At 32.3% G+C, this 25,282-nt stretch overlaps 3 protein-coding genes across 9 annotated transcripts in view; 2 read left to right on the top strand and 1 right to left on the bottom strand.

The window, feature by feature from the left end:
• LOC113509576 (E3 ubiquitin-protein ligase cblA-like) overlaps window positions 1-18,777 on the bottom strand; it is a 33,559-nt gene extending 14,782 nt beyond the window's left edge. Inside the window, exons 1-5 of one of the 6 annotated variants that reach the window (XM_026892919.3) lie at window positions 18,677-18,702; window positions 17,014-17,073; window positions 9,316-9,425; window positions 4,667-4,791; window positions 1,739-1,930 (exon numbers count right to left, since the gene is read on the bottom strand). In XM_026892919.3, the coding sequence (XP_026748720.1) occupies window positions 1,739-1,930; window positions 4,667-4,791; window positions 9,316-9,364 (366 nt within the window). In that variant the 5' untranslated portion in view covers window positions 9,365-9,425; window positions 17,014-17,073; window positions 18,677-18,702. The other 5 variants (XM_026892920.3, XM_026892917.3, XM_031910905.2 and 2 more) reach the window with 5 other exon arrangements.
• The window catches only part of LOC113509795 (ubiquitin), a 43,950-nt gene extending 18,907 nt beyond the window's left edge, over window positions 1-25,043 (top strand). The window contains exons 1-3 of one of the 2 annotated variants that reach the window (XM_052898818.1): window positions 21,240-21,377; window positions 23,629-23,763; window positions 24,460-25,043. In XM_052898818.1, coding sequence (XP_052754778.1) covers window positions 23,639-23,763; window positions 24,460-24,661 — 327 coding nt within the window. In that variant the 5' untranslated portion in view covers window positions 21,240-21,377; window positions 23,629-23,638 and the 3' untranslated portion in view covers window positions 24,662-25,043. Of the gene's footprint in view, window positions 1-21,239; window positions 21,378-23,628; window positions 23,764-24,459 lie in introns of those variants that run through there. The other variant, XM_052898820.1, reaches the window with a different exon arrangement.
• LOC113509794 (ribosome biogenesis protein NSA2 homolog) lies at window positions 21,247-22,554 on the top strand. Its single transcript, XM_026893217.3, has 2 exons — window positions 21,247-21,377; window positions 21,716-22,554. Exon 2 carries the CDS (start codon window positions 21,736-21,738, stop codon window positions 22,513-22,515), a length of 780 nt encoding a protein of 259 aa, XP_026749018.1. The 5' UTR covers window positions 21,247-21,377; window positions 21,716-21,735; the 3' UTR covers window positions 22,516-22,554.
• Window positions 25,044-25,282: the final 239 nt, after the last annotated feature.

The following is a 25,282-nucleotide window of genomic DNA, read 5'->3' as shown; positions in this document are numbered from 1 at the left end:
GTCGTATGAAGATCATGAGGCACAGCTCAGTAACTTCACACCCATGTCTCTCATAATCTTAAAAGCAGAAAACAGCTATGCAAAATATAGCTGCTTGACGGTAGAGATTGATGAGACAGAAGTACGTACACAAATGAGTACCATCTAATGAATATTATTTTAACCCTTCTTAGCATGGTTTTTTTTTATTGTTAAAATAAATCAAGGTGATATAATTCATGTTCAAAATTAAAGGAAAAATGGTAAAAAACTAAATTTGACAGCTATGGTTTTTTTTTCTACAATGGACATTATAAAGTTATCCAGACACGATCAACTTAAAGTGAACTTGTTCTTTTATATAATTTTTGGGCATTCAACGTTATGATGGACGACTATTATGCAAAGAAGGGTTAATGTCAAAATATCTACCAGTACTTCTTCTTCTTCTCCACATATCAAATTAGTGTGTACTATGTGAAATACAAAGTATTACTGGCTAATATTTTCACATTGAATATAACACAAACTCACAAGAACGACAACTATATGTTATTAATATATGTTACAACAAATTGACTATTCTATGAAATAATAGTACAAATAGCATGTTAATATACATAAATATAATTAATTATTAATATAAATATTTAATAATTTAACACTTACAACACAACACAACACTGTAAAAATGTCTCAAAATATAAATTTTACCCAGATCCACCATTCATATTAAAAATAATTATTATTTTGTACTAATAAATAAATTAATATTATTTAGACGATAAAAACGCAATAACAAATTATCGCTCACCGATTGCGATATAAAATGTATGGACAGCGCCATCTATGTTTCGTTTACGCCAACAACCCAATTGTCAATAATTTTTAAATTGTATTACTCGTATCAATAAATATTATAAAATATAGAATTTAAACGAAAATATTAATTAGAAATTCAATATAAGTTATTACGCATTATCTGTTTGACACTTTGATCATAGTGTGGGCTCGACATTGTTGTAAAAATATATGTGTAATAATAATGCTATTTGTTAGTATATTATTATTATTTGTTTTATGCGACTTAGAATGGCAAACAAGCTGACGGCCCACCTGATGGAAAGTGGTAACCGTTGTAAAACCTACCACCTATGTCACCAAGCATTAAACATGTCTTAATTTTATGTCTATTTTTTTTTTACGTTTACCACGTCTCTGATGTAAATATAGAAAGTTTAAGATTTACCATAATTGAATTTATAGTAACAGACACAATAATGAACGATGGAATTTTTTTACTAAATATTAGTGATTGCCAGTAACAAAATTTAAAATTAATTACAATTGTTCACATTTATTATAATATTAAAACATATTTAATGTGTAGTGTTCGTATAGCTTTGATTTCGCGGAAGCCTCAAAAATGTTCTTTTTTTTAAAAAAACAATCCTTACATTTACCAACACATGTTGGTAAATGCTAAGAATTACTGGTAAAACTTAATATTTACCAATATACAGGCTTTTATTATAAAATATCTAAAATATTATTGGGGAGAAATCAGTGGCGCAACTATACCATTTGGGGCCTGTGGCAAATTCCCACACTGATGGGGCCCTATCAGTAAAAATAAAATACTCAGGTACAATGTAAAAAAAAAATCTGAGCTCGCGGCCTCTTGAGCCGGGGCCCTTTTGGCAGCCTTGCCACCCTATTGTTACGCCATTGGGACAAATAAATAAAATAGAGAACACACCTTGAAACAGTCATGGCAGTATCTGTAGAAAGTGTTGTGCTCGGAGGAGTGGCAGCGGGCGCACCTGTCGTAGCCGAGCAGGTCGATCTCGCTGTCCGACTCGTTGGAGCTGGTCTGCTCCGAGTCCGCAAACTCCAGCTCGCCGTCATCGCCCATTGTCACCGTGATTCTATTTGTTTTTATAATTTCGTCCTGCAATTTTATAATTACATAATTAGTCTTTTTTTTACCAACGATATATGAAAAGTGCGACAGATCGCTAGAATATATCATATCCTAGCATGAATGACAGGGGGGAAAGAGATTGGTAGTAATGGGGTTTAAATGACCCGTTGCTAGAAATACCACCCTATCAGGTCGACCTCCACGCGATCTAGAAACATGGTTAATTCTAGTGGAATTCCTCACGATGAGCTAACTGAGATGCCTTTTCATTCTTAATTATCACCGTTCGCTGGTGCCCCGACAGTATATACCGATAGCAGGCGGTTGGGATGGGGGGTTACCATTTCCATTACCACCCGTTAAGCTCGAAGACCAGGCAATTGATATAATAGTATGGTTTGCATCATTATTATCAAAGATAATATATATTACCAGAGGGAGACTTTGTACAAAAGTCGATTGCTTGGGTACCTCTGTCCCATTCGTGTTTCGACCGTGAAGCAGTTGTGTTTACATGGCTGGGATTCTCAGTTTCCATTACTAACAATTCCTTTTCCCCCTGAACTCAGGTGTTATTCCTCTGTACCCTGTAAATTAACTACCATATCCCAGCCTTCAAACCGAAATACAGCCATGGAAACAACTGCTTCATGGTAGGAACACGTATGAGACAGAGATACCCAAGCAAACGACTTTTATACAAAGTCTCCCACTGGTAATATTTATAATGTAATAAAACGGTGCTTTCTCCATTAAAATAGTTTTTTCGACCGACTTTTTTTTATACCACAAAGGGTACAGAGGAATAACACCTGAGTCCTCAGGAATGGCAACGCATGGGGGGTATCATGGACGAAACAGTATACTCTGTTATGTCCATGGTACTGCTCATGTCTATAGGCGACGATTACCTCTTTCCATCAGGTGGGCCGTCAGCTTGTTTGCCATTCTAAGTTGTATAAAAAAAAAGGTGACAAACAAGCTTATAGCCCGTCTGACAGTAAACGGTCACTGTAGCCAATAAAGTTGAAAAAGAAAGAGTGAAAACTCGGTTGTATTTTTTTTAACATTATTTCATAAACAGATTTGATATTTATTTTTCTCTGAAAGGCAATAACATACAAATTAGTTCCATAGAAATTTTATCAAGATCGATTCACTAGTTTAGATTTTAAATCAAATTACCTATTTTTACCACAATTGACGTCAGCTTTTTTTTATAATAACATATGTACTTGTTTGCGATGTTCTTTTTTATTTTTACTCATAATCTAAATATAATATTTGATCAACGGTTACGATGACACATACGATTATTTCAGCGAAGTGATTTAATTGTTGATACACCCCCATATAAGATTTCCAAACTTATATGGGGTTACACAGGTTTTGCTGATGGTGGATTTAAACAAAGCAAGTGAATACCCGTTTTGAAGCAGCTCCTCCAATTTTTATTTCGTGTAAACATTCTGAGAGCATTCTTTCGTTTTTATATCATATATATATATATATATATATATATATATATATATATATATATATATATATATATATATATATATATATATATCACCAAACCTTATAACTATGTATAAATGTTTTTTTATACCATTGAAGTGGCAAACAAGTTTACGGCCCACCTGATGGTAAGTGGTTACCGTAGCCTATGAACGCCTGCAATACCCTGAAGAAACCTCTTTACCCCTTTTTTAAAGAATTCTGTAGTCTGTTGGAAAAAATTAATTCATCTACCCAACTACCAAGAGTTCCCTTTATGGGATAATTCCGCCATTGTATATTAAATCTTTTAATGTATCCAATTATAATGTATACAAATACTACACTATAGGGGGGAAAGGGATTGTTAGTGATGGAGACTGAGAATCCCATTGCTAGCAATATATCTAACCAGGTCGAACTCCTCGCGGTTCCCCCTGGAAACTATCGTGGTTAATTCCTGATGAATTCATCATGATGGGCTAACTGGCCTGTTTTCATTCTCATCTATCACCGTTAGCGCAGGCGGGGTTACCATACCATTTTCACCCATCAAAAAAAAAACTACACTATACCATTCTTAGAATTTCGACTATATTCAAGAACGTTTCTATTTTTCTTATTCAAACCTACTTGGCTCTTTTAGAATACAAATTGTATTTATTGCAAAGGCTAGAAGCTCCGTTACTGTATTCATTTTAAACGAATATTTAGAATTAAGACGAAATTTTATTGGATCTTTATTAAATACAAAAATCATAATTACGATAAATGATTTTAGAAAAAAATATTCAATCAAATACAAAAACATATTTTACGAAACAACGGAACAAAACTCGAATCGGTAATTAACTATTATTAAAAAGTTAAAATGCCGCATAAACTTATGATACAGATAAAAATATGCACCACATTTGCACATAGAATTTTTTAATATTTTATTTAACTGTATATTTGTTTATGTATTAATAGTTGTAGTACTCCAGCTGCCCGCTAACGAAATGCTTTCTCACTGTATCGGCTTGACTGGAAGAGATCTCTGTCAGAGATAAGTCCACCCTTGCTCATAACACAATACGTTATTTTATATGTAACATACAAGTGCAATAATTATTCCAAACTTAATTTCAAACACGATCAAAACCTGCTCTCCTCCGAGAGATACTACAGGCATTAGTGTCTGTTGACGGTTGTCACTTTCCATCAGCTGGATCTTGTTTGCCATTCTGAGTGCCATATGAGTAAAGTACAAGATGCGTGACGTACCTCGCTGTCCCCTGAAGTGTCGTCGAAAGCAGGCCTATCGTCCTCCGGCTCTGTGACGGGCTCGTACTCCAGATTACTTTCATCGCTTCCAAACATCTCCGTATCACTTGTGTCCGCAACAAAATCTACAAACACCACACTATGTTCAAATATAATCCTCAACGGCTAACCCATGGTTGACGACGCCATGTGAAATTTCTCAACTTTTTTTCTCATTTATATCAGATATTTTATCTCATATTTTTTTTTTATGTTTATTATATTTTCTATTTTTTTTATGTTCAGTCTTTTTTGCTTTTGTAATTTTTATTATTATGTGTGATTTTTTTTTATCTTTTTTTTTTAACCAAAACTTTTTTCTTTTAATTCGATATTGACTATGATATTTTTTCTTGCTTTTTCTTAATAATATATATAGTTTTTTTTTTGTTTGTTAGTTAATGTTAGATTTTTTTTATTTTTTTTTTCCCACTAATAATACAGTATAATATACTTATAACATGTTTTTGTAACAGTGGAGTCGATTCCAAGGTGTCAGTTGTCTAAACGTATCCGTTAATCTAATATTTTAATTTAATAATTTCGCAAAGCTTTTCTATGGACGATCATAATGTAAAATTATAATAATTATAAAATTAATTCATATTCACCCTTACAATAAAGATTATGCTGTCATATCAAATTGAAATTTCTGGAGATACGTATAGAGTAATAACACCTCAGAGTCAACACTATGTAAAGATTAGATAACATATTTTCAAGTATCTTTTTTTTACTTATTCGAGATTATTTTAAAGCCCTTTGTTTCTTTTATATATTGTTTAAAGTATGTTTTCTAGTAAAAATACTTATACAAATTTCATTAAATCACTTTTCCATTATTTTTCCTATCTTTTCTCAATTTTGAGAAAAAAAAAATATAAAAAATATACCTAAAGGTTACGCACACACACACAAGTTTAGGTATATTTTTTAATTTATATAAAATATAAAAAAAAGCAACATAAAACTGAAACAGAATTATCGAATAAATTATATATTTAACATGACATTGTGTCAACATTATATATCTAAAAACGACAAATTCATATTTATTACAATTGTAACATCAAGTGTCACTTATTAACTAGATAACATCGCTCGTTTATTTACCATACATGACGCTACATAATTTTTTAACACAATTACCTACACAAATTACACAATTAATTAATTAATAAGTGGTCGGCCCGTGGTCCAAATTCGACCATAACATATAATAAATCAATTTATTATGGTTACGTTTGACATTCAGTAAGACCATAGACAAATAATGTTAAAGACAAACAATATTAATCTATTCTCAATTTGACCACAGACTTTAACAATAAACAAAAAGGTATATATGCGTGTGCGTGTCAAACACATGGTGGTGTGTGTAATTTTTATTTTTTTATTTATTTAATGTTTTTTTACGCACAATTAAAAAAACATCTTTATATAAACTACCATATAAGTGTGCCAAATTTCATTCCGTCCGCGTAATTTTCCTAAAAATGGGTGGTACACTTTTTGCTTCACGTATTGATATACAATAACCATTTTCTAATGTGTTTATACCTATTTTAAATATAGTTTTTTTTTTTTTTTTAAATTGAGATATCAGAATAAGACAAATACACTGCAATAGCTAACCAGTTTGAAGTTTTATAATAAGCGTAAGTATAGTAATATTTATATGTTATTTAGTTACTCGAGTAAGTAAATAAAAAAAACTATACATGAAACTAATTTAATTTATTTATGTCATAATATTAAATTAGAACAATAATGTATTAAAAGTTTATCGGCTATGAATTCGGCAAATACATATCAGATAAGTGGGCCAACTGCTTAAGTAGGTAGAAACATCCGTCTTTCTTCAATTAATATTCTCGTAAATATGACCCTTATAACGGTTACACACAAATTAAGGGCGGAAAAGGATTGTTAGAAATGGGACTATAGGCCCCATTGCTAACAATATACCTTATCAGGTCGTTCCCCATACGATTCCCCCTGGAAATCATCTTGATTATTTTTTTATGAATCCATCACTATGGGCAAAGTGACCTGCTTTCATCCTCACCTATCATTCCTCACTGATGCCCCGCCAGTGTATACCGATAGCGCAGGCGGGGTTATTATTCCATTATAGTCCATTAAAAAAAAAAAAACTATCAACTATATGACTTTGTTGTTAGTAGTTATATATATATATAACTAGTCGACCCGGTAAACGTTTTACTTCCTATCTGATCCATTTTTGTTGTCGGCGTAAAAACCACTCTATTTGTTGTTCCAAAAAGTCCTAGTTCGTTAGCAGAGCACTTTTTAAGTAATCTACTTGAAATATTGAAAATACTTTGCCACAGTTTGGTAAGCAAATGTTACTTACTCTAACGAGGGCGGGTTATTACCATTTTTCACACCCAATAAATGAAATTAAATTTACCTTATATTTAAACAAATTTAATTTAATTTAAATAAATTTAAATTTAATATAGTACTTAGTACCTATAGCTCTATACTAGAGGGCACTGTATGGTATGGAATCCAGATTTTTAGTAGGCATTTGTAATAAGTATTTTAATAATTAAATAATTAATTTAAAAAAAAAAATATGGAACAATCCTCTATAAATAATAATTCATAATCGCCAATCCCTTAGAGTCATGTGGATGTCGTAAGAGGCGACTAAAGTAATTTAATAGTTCTGGGATGGGCAGCAGCATCCCTTATAAAACAATACCAAAGAATAAGTGCACTAGCCAACCCGCCTGCCAAGCGTGGCAACTACTGGCAAAACCCTTGTCCAGTAATTGACAAAAAAATTGCTAATACAATACAGAGTGTCAAGCTTCATTTCCCGCCATCCTTATCTCATAATTTCCCTATTATTTCTAAAGTACCTACCTACCTTTTTTTGATTAAAATACAAAATTTAATATATACACTCACACTCGTTAAGTATTTTATCATCACCGTAGTTACAAATCAAACTTGAGGTCATATTTATTAAAGTCGATAGACTAGTTTACGAATATGTCTACGTTATGTTAAAATTCGAAGAACTCTGTACAATATAGTAGTGATAAATATACTTGTGAAGGACCATTTATTATTCACATCTGGTGTTGCCAGCCGGCAAAATTTTTTTACCGCAATTTTGAGTAAAAATTATCTATTCTGATTTTGCGATAGTTTATAGAACTAATATTGTTAGAGACATTTTTAGTGTAAAAGCAAATGTACGTGGAGAAATTTGAATACTTTTTAACAGTTTTACTGTTAGTAAACCATATACAAGTATATGTACGTCTCGCGTGATGAGGGAACACGCAGTAAAAACCGAAACAAGTTTGTGATTGAAAAAAAAAAGTGATTTTGTCACATCGTATCAAATTGGAGAAAAAGTTTTTTAAGTATTTAGGTAAATTTAAAAATTGGTATCTGGTGTAACTATTTTCACATTGAACAAAAGCAAGTCTGAGCACGTCAGCGACACCTAAGTACAATAGCGCAAATAGTATTGCCACCACAATACTTGGGTATCGATTATTAATCGATTTATTTTACAATATTCGGATAAAAACCATACATTTTGTTTTTTTTTTTATAATATCATAAGTTCTATTTGTGCATCTATATCTGTATTTAAAATAGGAATCCGGAAGGAAGAAAATATTTTTTTAGTGTATTACATTATTGTAGGTTTTTTTTTTATCTCTGTATCTATGTTTATAGTTCATTCCGTCAACTTTCCGTCACTCGTTGCTTATCTTTATATAAAATAGACGTAATAATATTTTTTAATAACCGTTTCTGTCAATAACAAATCTCAACAACGTCTAACTGACAAATAGAATCGTTCGTCGGCGAGTCGGTAATAAAATAATTATTTATTTATATAAGCAGTCGTCTATTAATTATTTTATAATACAGTACGATTATAGAACAAAATATGTGCTAATTTTAATTATACCACAGCCTGTTTTATGTTATAATAAAGAATTTTAACCTTGAATTGTACCATATATGAAAAAAAAAAAAAAAAAAACTTTAACGAACATAGACAATAACTGGTCTGAATGCAATTAAAGTAATAAAAAATATACGAAATTACGTTACATACAAATATAAAATTAAGAGAAATATATTACTCTTTAACGATCCCTGAATAATCTTAAATGACTTTATATTTCATATTTGAAATGCAAATATTTTTCAAGTTGCACCTACGTCAGCGGTGACTCGTATCTATTTGCGTACATAAATACATTATTAAACAACAAGTTTGGAACGACAAAAATTAACAACATAATTACTAGAGACCTACTTATCTTTGAATTTTAACAAACTTCAAAAGTTTCCCAAAATGACCACTCAATACCTTACTATTATAGTTTACTTCCATTCTATTTTTCAATACTAAAATAGGTAGATTTTATTTGCGTTTTAATAAGGGTTACACTGGTCAGAAACGTCAGTATCGCGGGAGCGATGCACGAGAACAGACGTGCCGCAGTATAATGCATAATCGAATATCATAAAGTTTAAAATGTATTTAAAAAAAAAATTATTTGTGTAGATCTATATGTTTACACCACTTAAAATAAACTTATAACTACCATTCTTATAACTAAAATATTGTAAACCCTGGGTGTGGTCATCCATCATTGTCGACGGGGTTCGATCTTCAGTCCATGACCTCCAGTCAGTGTCTGCCCCTCACATTAATCTGACAATGTTACCAATATAGAGCATTAATGCTTGATAAACACACATCAACTGGTATATTTTTATATATATTCACTAGCTGTTGCCCGCGGCTTTACACGCGCGTTTCCAATGGAAATTGAAATTTTCAACATTCCTTTCTTAGCGAATGCTTGAAAATGCGATATAAAATAAACCCATGCACCAAATTTTTGTTTTCTAAACTTAATAGATCTGACAATCTATAACGTTCTAGACAAATTATTATATTTATTGTATTACTATTAAAAATTCAAATGTCCATCTGACAACGGTATACGTTCATTTTTTTAAAGGTTCAAAAGAACCGTTAAATAAGAATTATTCATTATATATATATATAATTTCCAATTAAAAAAATAAATTTTAAAACTTAAGTTTTTAAAAATACATAATTAAAAATACCTATATTTTTTATACAAAAGTGTAAATATTCATTGCAAGTGCCACTGCAAATGATTAATTTGTATTTTGTCTGTAAGATTGTTAAGTTTTTTGCCTGCTACTTTGTACACGTGGACTGCAGTAGTAGCCAAAGTCAATGATATACCATCACCATATATGATATACCATAGACCACCATTAGATGACATATCATGATAAAGCACACACTAGATTTTAAGTAAAACTTTCAGATGCACAACTGTGAAAACCTGTGAAAATATCAAAACCTTACACACCAACAGACAGACAAATTTTCAAAAAAATATTGTTTTGTCTTCTATCGCCCTTATCGACTCTTAGTATTATTTTTTCTTAAACTTCTCCCATATACAGACATCGGTTAGTTACAATTTTATTATATTAATAAAAAATAAGATAAAAAAGTATAAAAATTTAGTCCTACAACGCCATGTGGTCAAACGTAGTCTCTTTGAAGCTCAAATATACACATCCATTTTAATATAAAAAAAAAAATGGTAAACAATATATGTTAATTTTCATTTCTTATCAAATGTCACTGCATATATAGAGGACATTTTATCGGTATAAAGGTCATATAGTCTGTGACAAGAGAATGACAATAAAGAATAATATCGTGTTCCCACTACGCTGTTTCGGCTGATTCACTGTACAGTACACCTCATATATTAACACTTGATTTTAACTGTTGTGTACCTATATACGTATTATTTTCCTCTGTATAAATACCTATCTACACTGCCTAATGTAGACAGGTATTTCTGAGAATTAGAATAAAATAAAACAAAAATAAACACAGATTTTGGCTTAATGAGTAGAGAATATAGCAGTGGCGTAAACAATAGGGTGGCAGGGCTGGCAAAATGCCACGGGTCCCCGATCCAAAAGGGCCCCGGCTTAAGAGGCCGCGAGCTCAGAAATATATATAATTTTTTTTACATTATTACCCGAGTATTTTATTTTAGTTGAATACTTTTTTTTTTTACTGATAGGGCCTCATCAAAGAATTTGCCACAGGCCCTAAATAGTATAGTTACGCCACTGGAATATAGTTTGCGTTATTATATCACTGAAAACATCACTAAAACAAAAAAAAAAAACAATATTTTTTTTTAATTGTTTATCGCAACCCATAAAATTCAAAATTCAAATCACCTTTATTTAAACAGACTTATTTACAAGCACTTTTAAATCCTCATTTTTTTTAATCCACTACAGGATTCGAAAAGTTATCTGTTGAGAGAGCAAGAAACTCAGCAGTTACTCTTTTAAATCTCTCTTAATATCATACCTATATGCAATTAGTTTATTACTGTTAAAAACTACTGTTAAAAACTAAGTAAACGAAGCTATTAAATTCGCGCTACACTTGTAAATTTATTCCTATTTATCGCAGTACCAATATAAGTAACACATAAAAAAATCGTCATAGTCGTAGAATACTGACGGATCTTTATATGTAATCTTCGTCAGATCCGTCAGTATTCTACGACTATGACGAAATGGTTTGACTACGCGAGCGGCTCGGCTCGCTGCACTTAGCAATACCGACGAATGTTCGCATTGTAACATGTAACACAACATTACGTTCGAATTGAACAATTACATGTTACAGATGTCATTACAAACATTGAAATTTTTGAGTTTCGAATCAGTGGGAATTCTCTGATTGCTCAGCAACCAGATATTGACATATTTAATGACAAAATAGATATATTTTTAAAATGTTGTGTAAAAGTTTTAAGTTTGTAAATTAAACCTATGACTCACTACACGTTTTGGAAGACTGTAAGTGTGGTGAGTAATTTATAAATAAATAAATAAAGCAGTAAATATCATTGGAGAAATTTATTTTCTCCACTAAGCAACACTAATATTACGCTATATCGATATAGCATTCAAGGTTTCGCTTCACAATACAGCTACGTATTGTGATATGTGCTAGATATCTTATCTAGCTGAAGTTGATAACACTATGGCGAAATATTCTTTAACTAAAATATTATCAATCATAACCGTAATAGGAAATAGGGATGTCAACACTGTAACTTTATACTGTGTTCTGTATTCGTTCAACATTATATGTAACTTGTTGTTATTAATTTAATCGGAGCTGCTGATTTTGTTTAAATTTATATAAAAGATAATTTAATCTGAAAAAAAAAATCCGTATATATATACGTACTATTTCGATAACAATAATTATTATCCAAATAAATTACATATTAAGAATTTTTTTTTTAAGAAACTACGCCTTATTCGGAATGCAATTAAAGCTGAGAAAAACGAGTAAGAAAAAACGCTGTAGCTTTTTTTTAAAATATAAGGTTAAGTTTAGAACAAAAAAAAAAATGAAAGCATAAAATGACTCACAAACTTCGTATTTATAAAAAGAAAGAAAATAAAAAACTACCAAGCAATAGTTCAAATGTTACCAATAAATAAATAAAGACTACTAAAGAAAGATTTACCTGCTTCCAAAAATAATTTCATTAGTTAATTCCATAGACAAGTTATTATTACAAATTATCCGTGGCACTCGTTCAAACATTGGTTATACAAATAGACGCATAAATACACTAATTTTATGATATTATTTACAAATCGTACACAAAAATAATATATTAAAAAAAAAAATATTTAATACAAATCGCAACACTGATTACATCTACGAATGGATTAGCAAGATGGCAAGATACTAGAACTTTTTTTATTTTGACACTCGTCGTTTTGTGCGAAGCAAAATGTTACTTGTCATTTCTATTGGCCAACCCTAGCGTTAGCGTCTGGCACGACATGTGGTTACCATTGGCGCGCAATAAAATTTAGCAATTTCGAGTTTCGACTCATTTTGATTTAGCTAACTGGCAATGCTATTCTGTAAAATTTCATATTTCATTTCACAACTCGCTTCATTTTCATTTCCAGAGGGAGACTTTGTACAAAAGTCGTTTGCTTGAGTACCTCTGTCTCAACCGTGTTTCAACCGTAAAGCAGCTGTTTGCATGGCTATGTTTCGGTTTGAAGGGTGAGATATGGCGTGCATTTACAGGGTACAGAGGAATAACACCTGAGTCCTCAAGAATGGCAACGCATGGGGTGTATCATGGGCAAAACAGTATACTCTGTTATGTGCATGGTACTGCTCTTGTCTATAGGCGACGGTTATCACTTTCCATCAGGTGGGCCGTCAGCTTGTTTGCCATTCTAAGTTGTATAAAAAAAAAAAAAATCACTTCAACTAATTTTCACATTCCATAGCATTATTCTGTAGCTTTGATAATGACAAGTGAAATGTGTTTGGAAAAGTTTAAGTGAAAATCTTAAAAACAGTAGTAAAGCGATGGTATTAAGGGAATAATATTTGTAGAATGTATAATATAAATATTTATTAATACAATAATTCTTAAAAGTATAAATACAAGTACAGAAGGAGAACAATAGAAAATATAAAAAAGGTATAATATTGAGACGATATGTATGTGCCGTGGCGCCAACAACAAAATTCTTTGCATATACGCATGCGCGGCCTGCGCGCGCAACCCGTAGTCGCCGAGCGCCTGCGCGTCCTGCGCGCGCATAGGTACAACAAACAAGCTGCGTGCACGACCGACCGTATTACTTATATATATAAAATATTTACGCTTGCTGCGTGTTTTTTTTTACAAAAATTAATAAAATATATAATTTTATATGTATGCTACAGTAGTACGCTTGCCTTTAAGTCGAAATATCTGTTACAATTATTGAAATTCGATCTTATTATTCACCTGAGAAAACACCGGCGAAATTTAAGTTTGACTGACTTTAAAGAATAGCATTATATATGTTAAGGCCTGTGATTAGGAAAATAAGAAAACTTTTTTTTTATTAATAGATATCTTCAAATTCGAACTAAGAACAAGGAAAGATGGAAGGGTTGTATCTGAATTTGGTAGGATTATACGGCCGTATAACCCTACCAATTCAGATACAACCTGCTTGCTTACTTTCTACATAAATTGTGTTGAATATATAATCTAGTAATGTAAATGACCCAAAATTTTACATACAAATTTTCTTTACACTAAGCCTTCTATGAATCGAGAAAAAAAGCAACTGAGGGTGTATCTTTCGTCCTCTTTTTACTAATTATATTTGCATAAGAAGACAAGAGGCAACTGTAGGGGGGAAAGGGATTGTTAGTAATGGAGACTGAGAATTCCATTGCTAGCAATATACCCAACCAGGTCGACTTCCTCGCAGTTCTCCCTGGAAACTATCACGGTTAATTCCTGATGAATTCATCATGATGGGCTAACTGGCCTGCTTTCATTCTCATCTATCACCCTTCACTGGTGCTCCGCCAGCGTATCCCGTTAGCGCAGGCGGGGTTACCATAACATTTTCACCCATCAAAAAAAAAAAAAGAGGCAACTGTATGATTTACAGTTTTTTATTTTACCATACCTTCTATGTAATTCCTTGTTCTTAGTATACAACGCGAGGTTTGTACTCGTCAATGGTTTCTACGCGTAACATTCCATTAGCATAATAAAACAAAATACTAGTATCGCGTGAGTACAACTGCACCGACATAAACATGTTGGAACGAGTTTGTTCGACATACCTAGGTAGGTATGTGTCATTGGCTGCTTTGGTTACGATATTTACGCACTAGCAGCGTGATCAATGTGTTTGTATAGAATATTATAATGGAAAATACATACCTATGATTACTACCTACATCTTAGAGGATAGTGGAATAGTAACGCCGCCATTCCATTATCCACCTCTAAGAACTAGATAGGAAGAAACTTACTGTACCAGAGGGAGACTTTATACAAAATCGATTGCTTGGGTACCTCTGTCCCATTCGTGTTTCAACCGTGAAGCAGTTGTTTGCATGGCTGTGTTTCAGTTTGAAGGGTGCGATATGGCGTGAATTTACTGGGTACAGAGGAATAACACCTGAGTCCTCAGGAATGGCAAAGCATGGGGGGTATCATGGGCGAAACAGTATACTCTGTTATGTCCATGGTTCTGCTCATGTCTATAGGCGACGGTTACCACTTTCCATCAGGTGGGCCGTCAGCTTGTTTGCCATTCTAAGTAGTATAAAAAAAAACCTATTGCAATTGTTTCAACGGTAGTATCTACTTTTTAATGGGTGATAATGGTATGATAACGATAGCGGGCGGGGTTACCACTCCATTTTCACCCATAAAAAAAATGCTTCAAGAAAAGCGGATCAACTTTTTCATACAATTCTGCGTTATAAATAGTTATGAGTGATTCCTTTATAACTTTTTCATTATTGTTTGTCTTATAAATTCTGCGCCTTTATAATGGGTAAATACTCATTTTAATTATTAAATAATACGTCAAGATAAAATAATAAGATATGCGTAAGTATATAGAACACTGATAAAAAAAAAGAATCAGCTAATTTGACATTTAGATGACAAAAAGTTGGCTTGTCTTTGAGACTCAATGCTTTATCTATATAATGTAAGTCTACAACGTAAAAAGAAAGCGTTTAAATAAATTTATACATAGGTACAATATAATCACGGATACAATTTTCAAACATGAAAGCTAGAAAGATATGTACCTTGATATTACACCTGTGTTAAATTAAACAAATAATAACTTTAATTAACATTCCACTAGATAAATAAAAAGTATTATAAACACTGATATGATTAAATAAATACTACTTTCCTTACACGTGAATTGTTATTAAAATTCTACACATTTTTTTTTTAGTAGGTTTGTTCCGTTGTGGAACAGGCTAAGGTCGGAGACCATGCTGCCTAGTCTACAATATGATAATTTGTCTGGAATAATTCTACACAATACTTAAGTCAAATAATTTCCGAGTGAAATCCTGTCATTCTGTCAATCAATCAATCTTTAATTGTGTACCTCACGTGACAAAATATAAACGGAACAATATACAGCTGTGTTCTGTTATAGTTATTACTTCTTGTCTTTGGACATAATCCACCGAATCTACCAAAATATTTATATTTAGTGTTAATGACCGAAAACGTAACAAAAAAAAACATTAATTTTTCCTAAGAAAAAATCTTTATACAAGTTCACAAGTAAGCTAGGGCGCCTTTAAATCAGATACACTTATGGTGGTTTGGTTAAGCTTTAAGAGTGTAATTATATGACAATTAGTGTCAATTCCAAGACAGACTTAGATAAATAAATATGTTAATAATAAATAAATAAATAAGTTATAGTCACCACATTTGATTTAACCAATGTAGTAGGTTCCCAATCTCATTTCTTCTATTAGCCTCAAATTATTGTAATAATTTTAAGCATTTTTTTTTTATACAACTTAGAATGGCAAACAAGCTGACGGCCCACCTGATGGAAAGTGGTAACCGTCGCCTATAGACATGAGCAGTACCACGGATATAACAGAGTATATTGTCTCGCCCATGATGTGCCATGTGTTGCCATTTCTGAGGACTCGGATGTAATTCCTCTGTACACAAGAAACACAGCCATGCAAACACAGCTGTTTTACGGTTGAAACACGAATGGAACAGAGATACCCAAGCAAACGACTTTAGTACAAAGTCTCCCTCTGGTAAACTAAACTTTAATAAATTAATTATGAACAATGTCAACACACCAAACAATATGTAACCGATCATAAAGTAACAGTAAAGAAACCTTTGAAATTACACCCTTATTCAATCATTAAACTACCTGGTGACACTATTCATCTTTTACTTTTACGAAAGTAACCTTGGACCAAAAATTGGTTGACTTGTTAGTTGGAGAAAAATTAATCTGGTCTTACACTATGTACAATAAATAAGATAGAATATAATTTGCTTTGTATAACCGGCCAATGTAAATGCACTAGTCCATTAATATTACACCCTCAGTGCAAGAGGACTATTAAACTTGGTGGGTTATGCTAAACAAATACTATTATGATTTGTATAAAATGGGCTTTTAAACCTCTTGAATTTACACAACATGTGTGTATTTTAGTATGTTAATTTATAATATAATTTAATCTAAAATTTACACTGAGATGGGTTCGCACTTGATCTTAGTACACATGATAAAAAGTGACAGCATAACCTAAAATAAATGTGTTTACCGAGGTGATAAGTAATTAAATTTTAAAAACATACCTGTTTCCTTATCTTGCAGGCTCAGGACAGTTTCTGTAGATGAACGCCTAAATTGTTCATCTAAAAAAAAATAAGATATTTAATCAAAATATGAATCATAAATCATAAAAAAAAAACTTAAAAATGAATGGTACAAGATATGACTGTGTTCTACCATGTATATAAACAATTTTTTTTAATTTATGTATCATTCAAATACATATTTTTTTTATATACATTATTAAATTCAAATTTCATTTGTTAGGTCCAGTCACGCATACAAACTTCAGAGAAAACATAGTTTATTTATAGCAACAATACACAAATTACACATGTGTATGCCACAGCAACACAAAAAGGGCAACATTCAGTGTGTAGCTATACCTTGCTAGATTCTAAATCAGTTCTGTTAATAATCATTCAATTTAATTATATATTTATTTAAGGTTATAGCATTTAGGTTACTTCTTAATTTTAACAGTGTACAGATTTTTTTGCCACAACTATGGCCTGAAATGAAAAAATCCTAATTGCAAATATATCAACCAGGTTTATTATAATGCTCTAAATTTAATTATTATTCTCAATTTTCTCAAAATACTATTTATTTATTTATTTAAGGACAACCAACAGCATACATATATATCCACGATAATATAGTTACATTATAAAATGCTGGCTTAATTAATATTATCATAGTTATCATTACTTAAATAAATAATAGCTTTTATTGTAACAGCAAAATATTATGGTCCATTTTAAAGAACTTTCCTATCCGTAATGTGCAGTAACTACAATATTTATTTTATTGTACACTAGATTTTAAATGTTTAAATGTGTGAAAATTAACAAAGTTGTACTTATGCATTCCAAACAGTAAATACATTTATGACTAGTAATGTCTTTAAAATGCTAAACAATAAACGAAGTCACTTGAACATCCTGCTAGTCCCACTAATAGGAGGGAAAGGGATTGTTAGTAATGGAGACTGAGAATCCTATTGCTAGCAATATACCCAATCAGGTCGACTGGAAACTATCATGTTTAATTCCTGATGAATTCATCATAATGGGCTAACTGGCCTGTTTTCATTCTCATCTATCACCCTTTACTGGTGCTCCGCCAGCGTATCCCGTTATCGCAGGAGGGGTTACCATACCATTTTCACCCAACAAAAAAAGTCCCACTAATATTATGTGAAAGTTTGTTTCTCAGTCATGTGTTCATAGGTTATTTATCCTGATGCATCGAGACAAGCCATAGAAAGCTGGTAGTTTATAACATTGTTAAGGATTTCAAATAAACCAATATTATATATATTCTTTATTGCACTCATACATACATTTTGTATAATGAAGGCAAATGAAAACAAAATGGCTAGTTATTGTTTGCATAACCGATAATAATAACATAGGTATATAGATATGCTAAGAAAATCCCGCCCGAATCAGTGCATATGTACCAAATGGACGAGAGATGTACCGGATTACAATAAAGTCATAACGACATTTTTTTATTATTTGTTTGTTAACTATACTAGATCTTTGGAGAAAACAATAAAGAGTCAATTCAAAAGAGAATTTACCTATACTGGATTACTGGATTCAATCATGAAAAATAATAAAGCGTGGTTCACAAAATGGAAGCCACAAAAGATAAAAACTAAAAACACAAAATACGCACCTAATGTCACGGACGTGGACATTGCCTTAAATTTTTAAATTTTTAAAAGCTTCAAATTCCTTTATAATTTTTTTTTATTAATGTTTTACGGCTCTGGATACAAGTCCCTTTGAACCTGACATAAAGAATTCACTTTAAATTGAAGTTTTTACCATACGTCGCAAATATCACCATATCTATAATTATATATTATTATCTATCTTACCCAAGACTTACACACTATAATATATAAGTAAATCAAATCAATCGAATAAAGGGTTGACCCTTAACAGCGCACATATGCATTGATTTTACTAAAGCGACAAATGGTGATTATAAAAATGATATGGCACTCGAAAGCTTAAGATGTCAGCTTTAATTTGATATAACGTAAGAGTAGGAAAAATGGGAATTTAGAAAAAGGGCCTAGGTTCCGTATTTAGGAACTAAAAAAATTAAAAAAAAATTAAATCAATACTTCGTATTGCCCCCTCTAACCTGTTTTTCATTGATTTCGTTTTATAAAAAATTTTAATAGTTATGTAATTACATAAGAAAATACATAAAAGTTTAATACTTATATTTTTACTATTTATTTTAACATTAATTAACTAAATATTAAAAAACGGAACAGTAACATTTTTAAAAAAAAGCTCGTCGTCAGCCAATTATGAACCAATTGCCTTCTCTTCCTTTAACTTGCGCCTCATGTGATGTTACTATCTCATTCTACTTCGCAGCTTGTTCGATTGGTGTAGTTATGTCGAGTATTATACATCACACGCTATGGCATGGTACAATGCAGGTAATAGGTACATACACATATCAGTACAACTCAAACAGTGAAGCATAGATAATTTACGAAAGAAATTGAGCCGGCGGCAATACAGCTTATGTAACTCGAGTTTTTTGATTCGAATCGCCCATCGCTAAACGAAAGTCCCGCTTTCGTAAATATACCAATGTATTAATCACGTGTTTTGGAGAGAACTTCAGTTTAAATAACAACGTTATAGCAATCATTCATGTAAAATAACTAAATTAGGATTGAAAAATTGATAAAATAAACACTTTAATTTTCAAATTAAAGTGTTTATTATAGAAAATACTATAAAAATATACTAAGTTTACTTTGGGTATATCACAAAAATATGGAGATTAGAGCTACTCAATTTCTTTAACCGTTAGAAATAGAAATTTGAAAATAAGCAACAATAAGTAGTATGACGCAAAATGGAGATTTTTAAAGAAATATCAAATTTTGAAAAACAGCAGATTCGTAAATTTGCCATAGAGGTGACAATATGACACCTAAGATCACGCTATTTTTCATGTCTCATTTCGCTATTTCGCATATTATTTAGACTTGAAAAATATTCTACAAGTAATATTCATAGCACGCAACAATCATAACAAATAATACGTGTTTGAAATTCCACAAAACATTTTCTCCATAAAGTAGCCATAATTTAAATTAAAATTATTTTTGTGTATGATTCTATCTAAGCACAGACCTCTATATTATTAGCTACTCTATGCGTTCTTAGTAATGCCTTAAATCCAGTTGGAATCAATTAATCGATTATATATTGATTTTTTTTATTGATAGACAATAATAATTTTAAAACCAGATATATATAAAAAAATTAATATCTCCTATTCAATAATACAGATCTAGAAGATATTCCTACAATGCTGCCCTTCTGAGGAGTAATGCGAAGTTGTTAATGTTCTTAAGTTGTGGATTATGTGTTCATATTATTAAATTTTTGTTGAATTTTTTATTGTAGATATGTTTTATTGATAATACTGTATAGTATAAAAAAAATATTCTTATAACCGTTGTATGTTGAATAATATTTTTGAAGATATTACGGATTTAAAATGCAGGGACATAGCGGTTGCGATTAAATTCAAATTGGAATTATAGTTTTAAAATATAAAATATGTTTAAACAAATTCATAATTAATTAGAAGGTCAATAAGTTCAATCCTATTTTAAACGCAAAACTTTGTAAAAATGTTTGCATGTTTGTTACTTACTCATCCACGTTGAAATGGAATTGTTAAATAGTAAAGATCATATCCTAGATTAACAAATAATTTATACGTTTCACTTATTTATTTTCTGTAAAAAGCATAATAAATAAAATTTTAGTAAAACTTACTTAGAATTATCAAAACTCAACTCTTAATTTTAATAGGCATACAAAATACATAAATTGATTATATTCTTAAATCAATGTGATACTGACGAACTATGAAATTTAATAATGTGCCGAGTCGGCTTTTTTTGGTATTCAGCTGCATATTTTGGTGATCATTAAAATGAGCAATTTAATCGAAAGAAAAAGATACTTAAATACTTGTACGAGTATTCAAATACTTAATCAGACTTAAGTATTGTTTAATTAATTTCCGATGTTTATTTTTATAAAGATATTAATTATTCAATAATGAATTTTTCTTGATTTCTTGATGATTAAGAAAAATAATAATAAAATGCTAAAAAAGAAATAGAAAATTTGTTATAAGTGCATAAGGTATGATAAGAACCAAAAACCTGTATTCGAGTACCATGTAAGCGAAATCTGTATGTGCATTGAGTCGTACTCGAGTTCCTATCTAATTTTTATTCGAATCAGTAATCGCATTGTTCTAATTTAGTACAATGGCATCACTAATATAATTTCTTTTGCTTGTGGCATGGTGTCGGAATAAGGTGAGTGGATCAATTTTGTGTAATTTTTATGAAATATCACGTAAGTTTTTCACTATTACTGTTTAAATTTTTTCTTAACATTGTACTTTTGAAGATATTTTTCAAAATAATTATTTAGAAGCTCATTTAATCGTTTACATTTAACACGTGGAGTCGTATACGTACCTACGCCATCATTTTAGGTTACCTCGAAATTTTACTTATTTTCGTTTACACCCTTTGTTATTATCAAGAAAATAGGAAAAACGACGTCTTTAATACATAGTGAAGGAGTTAACAAGTGCATTAAAGTGAAATTTAGAACTGGAAACAACTGATGACGCATAATTTTGTTGTAGTTGCCGAATAAGCAACCACAATGCCGCAAAACGAATATATTGAACGCCATCAAAAGCTTTACGGTAGGAGGCTCGACTATGAGGAGCGGAAGCGAAAGCGCGAGGCGCGCGAGCCTCACAAACGGGCAGAGAAAGCGCGCAAACTGCGAGGTATTAAGGCAAAGATTTTCAATAAAGAGCGCCGCAATGAGAAGATACAAATGAAAAAGAAGATCAAAGCGCACGAAGAGAGGAATGTGAAACAGAACACAGAGAAAGTTTCAGAGGGCGCAGTGCCTGTGTACCTGCTCGACAGAGATGTCCAATCCCGAGCGAAGGTGCTGTCTAACATGATCAAACAGAAACGCAAAGAGAAGGCCGGCAAATGGGATGTGCCGATACCGAAGGTGCGGGCGCAGGCGGACGCCGAAGTGTTCAAAGTGCTAAAGTCTGGGAAATCTAAAAGGAAAGCTTGGAAGCGAATGGTTACCAAAGTGACATATGTTGGGGAGAACTTCACTCGGAAACCACCAAAATTCGAGAGGTTCATCCGGCCTATGGCTTTACGTTTCAAGAAGGCACATGTGACTCATCCAGAGTTGAAAGCCACTTTTTGTTTACCTATAATAGGCGTCAAAAAGAATCCGAGTTCTCAAATGTATACAAGTCTGGGTGTGATAACAAAAGGTACAGTGATCGAGGTGAACATTTCAGAGCTGGGGTTGGTCACACAGGCGGGCAAAGTGGTGTGGGGCAAGTATGCACAAGTTACAAACAATCCGGAGAATGATGGTTGCATTAATGCTGTGCTTTTGGTGTGAATTGTGAATCATTGGTTAAATAAATAATTACAAGATTTATTTATTGTTTGATTTGTTGTGATCCAATAAGTTGTTATTTACCAGTTTTTTTTTTGTTTTTTAAATAAAATTAAGTTCTTTATGGACAGACTTGTTTATTTATTTATTTTTTTGTTAAAAATGTCTGTCTATTGAATAAGATTGTGCAATTGAACATTCAGGTGATCAATATACAGAGTAGGATTGTATGATATTGTATTTTATAAATAACATTAATTTCCTTAACAAAACAAATCCTTAAAACTGATAATTTGTCTGTGATATTTAAAGTTTTGTATTTTCAATTTATAAATTTGTTTATTATGTTTTACACACCACTCTACAGTATTTCATTTTGTCAGTGAATCTGAAATTTGCCCTTTATAAAATTTATGTGTATAGACACAAACGTAATATATTTATTATAGGTACTTCATATAAATCTACTTAGCTACTTCTCAATTGGCGAAGGGTGTACCACAATGTTAAACTGATTCATATCTTCAAATACATTGAAATTCAGGTTATATACCAATACCATTCAAATACCTTCAAATTCCTTTGTGGTCACCAGATGGATTTAGTAAGAGAGGATGAAATAATATTTTTATATTTTGACTATTGTTTTAGAGGCAAATTGACCAGTCTTATAAATACTGTCACCCATTTGGCCTTCATGATGAATGTACCTGTGATTAAACATGATGTTTTTCAGGGGGAGACCATGTGAAGGTCAACTTGATAGGGTATATAAGCCAGCAATGGCACTGGTAGTCCGTACCCTCTTGTTTTTTTTTTATGGGTGAAAATGGTATGGTAACTCCGCCTGCGTTAACAGGATACGCTGGCGAAGCACCAGTGAAGGGTGATAGATAAGAATGAAAACAGGCCAGTTAGCCCATCATGATGAATTCATCAGGAATTAACCATGATAGTTTCCAAGGGGAACCGCGAGGAGGTCGACCTGGTCTCCATTACTAACAATCCCTTCCCCCCCCCCCCCCTTCTTGTGTTAGGAAGAGCTGCACGTCACTTAACCAATCACACTCGCATTAAGTGAAAACAACAATTGTAAGAATTTTTATATTATTACAGGTGAATCAAGATGCAGATCTTTGTGAAGACCCTTACGGGCAAGACCATCACTCTTGAGGTCGAGCCGTCCGATACCATCGAGAATGTAAAAGCTAAGATTCAGGATAAGGAGGGCATTCCACCTGATCAACAGAGGTTCGTATCCACTGACCGTATCAATAACGAGCATGTCACGCCGAGTGCTCGAGACCTAAACTGTGCTAGGGAACATATGAACAGTTATTACATCAAACTGAAGAATATACTTCAAGATTTCCATCTTGAAGTTTTACATTTAAATGCCAATGCATAACGGAGACACAGTATTTTCTGTTATGTCCAATAGTACTGTCCATGTCTATAGGTGACAGTTACCTCTTTCCGTCAGGTGGGCAGTCAGCTTGTTTTCCTTTGTAAGTTCCATTAAAAAAAAAAATTAGACATTACTAACATTATGGACAATCGCAGAATATATTGCTATATCCATGACACCACTCATGTTACTATTCCCATAAGGAATTAGATGGTAAAGCCTCCCATAACTTTCAATATCACTGCCCCATATCCTACGAATCAGAATACAACTGGTGTAAGCATACCTGCTTGTCAGCAAAGACATGAGTGAGACTGAGGTGTCTTCCAGATGACTTGTATAAACTCCCTTCTGGTTAATTTTAAACATATATATATAAAATTTGCGATTGCTAGTCCCTATTACTAACGATCCCCCCACCCCCTTCCTTCCTGTCAAATAAATTTGGTATATAGGTAAGTTGTAACCTAATTTAACACAATACTTCTATCATCGACTCACGAAGGCATAGTGATATTAACGGAGTTCTGTATTTCTAGATTGATCTTCGCCGGCAAGCAGCTCGAAGATGGCCGCACCTTGTCTGACTACAACATTCAGAAGGAATCCACCTTACACTTGGTGCTCCGCCTTCGTGGTGGTGCCAAGAAACGCAAGAAGAAGAATTACACCACTCCCAAGAAGAACAAGCATAAGCACAAGAAAGTCAAGTTGGCTGTGCTTAAGTACTACAAGGTATAGTATATGCTATGGATAGACATCCAACTATGTCATAGACAATATACATAATATGATTTTTCTCTTTTACCCATCCTTTTAGAGAGAAATTTAAAAGGAAAATTTAACAAACTAAACTAAGGTTGAAAAAAAAAGAGTATACAATGATATATTTGGACACAGGTGGACGAGAACGGCAAGATCCACCGCTTGCGGCGCGAGTGCACCGGCGAGCAGTGCGGCGCGGGCGTGTTCATGGCGGTGATGGAGGACCGCCACTACTGCGGCAAGTGCCACAGCACCATGGTCTTCAAGGATGATGACAAATAGGCTGTAATCACTAGTGTTAAGCGCTCGCGACCGCTGTGTATGATGGATTGAATAAATCTTGACACAGTGTCACGGGTGGTTTCGTTTTATTTCACTCTCTAGCTCTTTTATTTCTATTCACCACAACTCAACAACATGGCGTTAGGGTGTCAAAAAATAACTTTTTTTTTTATACAAAATAGAATGGCAAACAAGCTGACGGCTCACCTGATGGAAAGTGGTAACCGTCGCCTATAGACATGAGCAGTACCATGGACATAACAGAGTATACTGTTTCGCCCATGATTCCCCCCATGCGTTGCTATTCCTGAGGAC

The sequence above is a fragment of the Galleria mellonella genome, unplaced genomic scaffold (assembly GCF_026898425.1).
Source record: "Galleria mellonella isolate WM207_F2 unplaced genomic scaffold, CSIRO_AGI_GalMel_v1 utg54, whole genome shotgun sequence".
Classification (NCBI taxonomy): Eukaryota; Metazoa; Arthropoda; class Insecta; order Lepidoptera; family Pyralidae; genus Galleria; species Galleria mellonella.
Note: the sequence above shows the minus strand (reverse complement) of the source record. Positions and strands in the feature narration are given on the sequence as shown.

Bases quoted from the DNA above. Each gene is read 5' to 3' on its own strand.
- LOC113509794 (XM_026893217.3), top strand. From the start codon at position 21,736: ATGCCGCAAAACGAATATATTGAACGCCATCAAAAGCTTTACGGTAGG.